General features: G+C 31.7%; 1 protein-coding gene across 2 annotated transcripts in view; it reads right to left on the reverse strand.

Moving 5' to 3' along the window:
• Window positions 1-346: 346 nt before the first annotated feature.
• LOC125037444 (pseudouridine-5'-phosphate glycosidase-like) overlaps window positions 347-5,000 on the reverse strand; it is a 14,132-nt gene continuing 9,478 nt past the window's right edge. For both annotated transcript variants that reach the window (XM_047630588.1, XM_047630589.1), the window contains exons 3-9: window positions 4,919-5,000; window positions 4,382-4,522; window positions 3,968-4,196; window positions 3,554-3,769; window positions 2,977-3,081; window positions 1,801-1,882; window positions 347-1,461 (exon numbers count right to left, since the gene is read on the reverse strand). The exon at window positions 4,919-5,000 is cut by the window's right edge and continues 90 nt beyond it. In XM_047630588.1, coding sequence (XP_047486544.1) covers window positions 1,377-1,461; window positions 1,801-1,882; window positions 2,977-3,081; window positions 3,554-3,769; window positions 3,968-4,196; window positions 4,382-4,522; window positions 4,919-5,000 — 940 coding nt within the window. In that variant the 3' untranslated portion in view covers window positions 347-1,376. The remainder of the gene's footprint in view (window positions 1,462-1,800; window positions 1,883-2,976; window positions 3,082-3,553; window positions 3,770-3,967; window positions 4,197-4,381; window positions 4,523-4,918) is intronic.

The raw sequence follows: 5,000 nt of genomic DNA on the forward strand, positions 1-5,000 counted from the left end.
TTGAAAACTATGTTGGAAATGTTTCATGTTTCATTTCAAAAGAATCAGCACTAACTTAGGAATGAAAACTAAAAACACTAGATAGTTTGATACATCCCAAAGTAGGGGCCACTAACAAATGCAAATGCAAAAAAATATAAGCCATGCACCACACTACAAAAAGTACCCATTTCATCTAAGTATACTATAACCACATAAATACCATTCTGCATGTCACTGTCACATCCCTTTGCACCAAATTCCCAGACAGAATCACTGCTTCCAAAATTCTTATATTATAAAAAGTACTCTCCATACCTTCCCCTCTGCAATGGACATATTCTACAGGATTAATAGATACCACAAGTACTCATAAGAGTTTATATATCATCACAGTTTTTATTATATACCAACATTCACACTGAAGTTATAAATACCCTGAGAGCTTTATGCACCGTACAGAATTTATTATCACAGATGTTACTAAAGAAACTCAAAAAAAGCAAGGTTAACTGTTCTGTTTAAATGAAAAATCCCTTATATTCAATGCACAAATACTAAGCTTTAGTAGTACAAATCTGTATTACATTACTGAAATAAATATCTCATCATCCATTGCTGCAATAAGAAAAACATAACAAATAGCCTGCACTAAATAGGGAAACCCCTGTATAAATACATGTTTACATTTTGAATTAAGAAGTGATTAATATAGCAACTTATTTGGTAAATTTAGGTAGCAAACTCAATTACAATTACAAACAAAAATTCAAGGTTATCAATGATGATGATTCTAAAACTTGACATACTATCTTGAAAAGAATGTTTTTTGTTGTTCTCTCTGATTATTTATGGATATAACAGGTACTCTTTGCATCAATAAGGAAACATCACCATGATATAAAGTGTAATACATTCTCTATCTTGACTTTAGTTCAATCAGACTGTGCATTAATCACCCAAACCTCTTTTATTTAAATTTCAGACTCTAAATATCATGCCTTGCTTTACAAGAGTTTACTGTACACCTTGTTAATAAAGTAGGAAATATACTCCTTAGTATATCAAAGGCCCACACTAACTACACATAATATCACAGAAATACCCAGACTTGTGTCACATAAAGAAAACATTAATCTATACCACATAAAAATACAAATAACAATATATATAATCATCTTTTGATGCTCAAATATTCAGTAAATTAATTTCAGGGTCATACTTGATATATGACTCTATGCATTACAGTAAACATTTCCACTCAGATAATGAGAAACAAGTAAAAGTCATCTATACACTTGTACTTGGAGAAAGAGAAAAGTAAAACTGTTATTTCCATAAGGATAGGCTTAACATTCATAATCCCTAAATCCTCAAAACCAGAACATAATCAAACTTTAACCATCATCCTTGGAACATACAGGTCTTCCTTGCTCCGAAGTTCCAGATTTGTTTGTGAAAGAGTTCCTTGGTGGTAAAAACCTGGAAACAAAAAAATATTTCTGATCAAAATATCATATGATTCACTGTCAAAAAATAAATAATTCTTGGTTAATTCATTCTCATAGGGGTAACTTGAGCTTCCAAATGTATAAAGATAACAATCAACTGAGAGCAACAATATGAAATCAGTTTTTAATTAAGTGGGTGAAGAAAGGTTCCCTTCCATATAATTCTAGCTTAAATTGCTTTTAAATATAAATCAATCTATTATGTTCTTAACTACATGTCACTGTCTTTGTAACTTTATATCAATATTCATAAAGATTAATATTGTAAGAATATGAGGAAAATACAATGAATATGTAATATATTTCTTACCTTGAAGTTGATGATTTAAGCTTGGCAAGTTCTACAGCAATCTGTGCACCTGCCTTTGCATTATTTTGAATGAGAGCAATATCTGATTCTATTAAGGAAAGTAATAGTGAATACTAATTTGTCAATAATTGCAATGTAAAATCAAACTAGAGTTGTTTTAACAATTTGCCAATCCTATTCCATCAGAATTAATTAGAAATAGTTGGGATACCAGTCACTCATGTCACCAGAGACGCTTGAACTCATGAAGCACAATGGCCCACTGAGCCAATGATACTCTCTAACAGAGATTACTTGTCATAATGTTATATACATTAATGTATAAGTGGATCATAATAAAAAATAAAGAATGAAGCAGCTAGCATTAACCACATCAAATAATGCAATAATATATATTTTTTTAATTTCCAAAAAATTACTGGATAACGGATTGCAAGTAACTGACCATTCTACTGTTGTAGAAAATAGCTATCTGGAACTGAATTCCAGTCCAGGCAGAATACAAAACACCTGGCTATTCACATAAAATCCAAACAAATATTAACACTGGTTATTTGGATGTGTATTCAACTGGATTTTTTTTTTCTCAAAGAAAGAAGACAAATCATATTCTTTGGTGATCCTGAATAGATGAGTAACAATGCTCTTGAGGACAATAAAAAAATATATTTTATGTTCAAGGTGGGTATGGCTGCAAAATATGTTTTTCACAGTAATACATTTTCTGATGATAAATTGCTGTTTTACTTTCAACATTTTGCCATATGATATCAACATGAGTTTATGCTTACAAGCACATCCTTTTAAGCATACTAAAGCCTTATATAATAGCCTTGTAAATGAATAAACTAATTAATCTTCCTGAGTGGTAAAACATTAAAAAGCATAAAGTAGGGCAATAAGTATGCTTAAGGAGGAAAAGGAGAAAAAAAAACAAAACATGAATGAAGGATAAAGACATATAGAATTATGGATGACAACAACCCAGTAGTGGCTTGTATATGGAAAACAGCAACTATACCACAAAAATAAGAATATCAATAAACAATAACAGAGAATCACAATAGAGGAGAATTAGACAAATAAGAAAAGTAACCAAGAGGAATGAACATAAATATACACATTATTTGTCTATGAGGCAAAAAAACACTTCTTTGTATATCATCAAAAGGATACTTGACTTGAGGCTCTGTCCTCCTGTGATCTCAAAGACTCTCTGAAGAATAAATGGAGTTACTTCCCTCCCAGATACTGCTAACTCTGCCTCCTTCACTGCTTCATCTATCAGAGGGTTTATAACATTCTTCAGAATATATGTAAGAGTCTATGAAGTGGATTATGAATTAAAAAATCTTTACATTAAAGAATATAATAATTAAATCCCATTTTACAGGATACAAACTCATAGATAATGAAAGAATAGGTTTTGTATCCTCACAAAATTACTTGAAACAGCTAAACATGCAATCAAACTTTAATACAGCTTTATATTATTTGTATATGCAGATAAAAAAAAAAAAAAAAAAATAGGAAAGCTCTGTCTTTCACATTTCTGGAATGCTAGCCATGTTGAATACTTTATAAAAGAAACATATTCCTGAGTAAAGAAAAATATATGTGACTAAATGAACAACTAAATTCAAAAAGAAAGAAAGAAAAAAAAATTAATGTCCAATATGGATTTTACATCAGTCAGAAAAAATTACTTACCTTTCTTATAGACAATGATACCACAAAAGAAAGATTTACCAACCAATTGCTTCTTTAATGAGCTTCCCCTCAGCCTGGTGTTCCTCTGGTATGGGCACAGCAATCAGCATTCCTGAGTTTATCTTCATCTCCTGCCACTTATTCATCATGTGAGCTGCCATGAGAGGGGTTTCAACATGACATGGGGCTTTGTATCCACTGTCTCGAGTGAAGAAATCAGGGAATCGGTTATCACTTCCTAACACTGACACACAGACACCTGGAAAAGTTATGTATGTTAGGGTAGGTTTCTTTATTTATTGATGAAATGTTCATTCTTAAAATATCACTCTTATTTCGGAAGGTATATTCAGTGCATTAAAACCAGTAAAAAAAAAAATTCAAGGACGATAAAGTTTCCACTTCCATACTCTTTGGCATCATCATAAATACACCATAATCACACAGATATACAAACCCTGTGTCTCTAGATACTCCAAAGTCTTTTCTACATCTAAAATGCTCTTCACTCCAGCTGAAACAACTGCAACAGGAGTGCGACCAAGTTCTGTTAAGTCTGCTGAAATGTCCAGTGTGTTCTCTGCTCCTCTGTGAACACCCCCTATGCCACCAGTCACAAAGACTGGAATTCCTGCATGGTGTGCAACAAGCATCGTTCCTGATACTGTTGTGCCTCCATTTAGACCCTGATATAAAAGAATTAATATCTATTACATTTCACCTTTTATGTAAAGTACATCTTTAGAATTCTAAGTAAGTAACCTGGAATTTATCACAATTCACCACTATTAAAAAGTTTGAAAATATATATACATATCTTTTGCACTAAAAGGTTGCAATGACAGATTATAAAACTAAATTCAGTAACTACCTTTGCCAACACAAAGGGGAAATCTCTTCTTGATGTCTTAACACAAGGCTCCTTCTTCTCAGCAAGGATCTCCAACTCAGCTGCAGACAAACCCACATGAACTTGTCCATGTAAAATAGCTATAGTTGCTGGAACTGCACCCTATAAAATGAACACAGGTATATACAATGAACACAGGTATGTTCCCATATTTATCCATAATTCAATAAAAAGATTATGTTTTCCCTAATTCAAGTGTTGTAGGATAAGACTCATAGTGATATCAGTGATCTGTGCTGAATTAAATACTGTCTTATGAAAATCACAAACTAATATTCTGCTGATAATATTTACAACTACATATTACTACTGTGACTTCTACTAATTCCCAATCAAAATTACATTGGCAAAGACTAAAAATTAAATTGTTTATTTATTCTCTAGAAAATAAACAAATGATTCAAAAATAGAATGATACAAGGTAATAAATCCAAATGTTTTCAAAAGAGAACAATATAATTGTCTATTCAAAAATATATCAGTAAATTCACTACTTACCTCTTTCCTAATAATTTGTTCAACCTCTACAGCTGTTTCCAAATTCTGAGGATAAGGCATGCCATGGGTGATGATGGTAGAC

Source organism: Penaeus chinensis, chromosome 23, assembly GCF_019202785.1.
Source record: "Penaeus chinensis breed Huanghai No. 1 chromosome 23, ASM1920278v2, whole genome shotgun sequence".
NCBI lineage: Eukaryota > Metazoa > Arthropoda > Malacostraca > Decapoda > Penaeidae > Penaeus > Penaeus chinensis.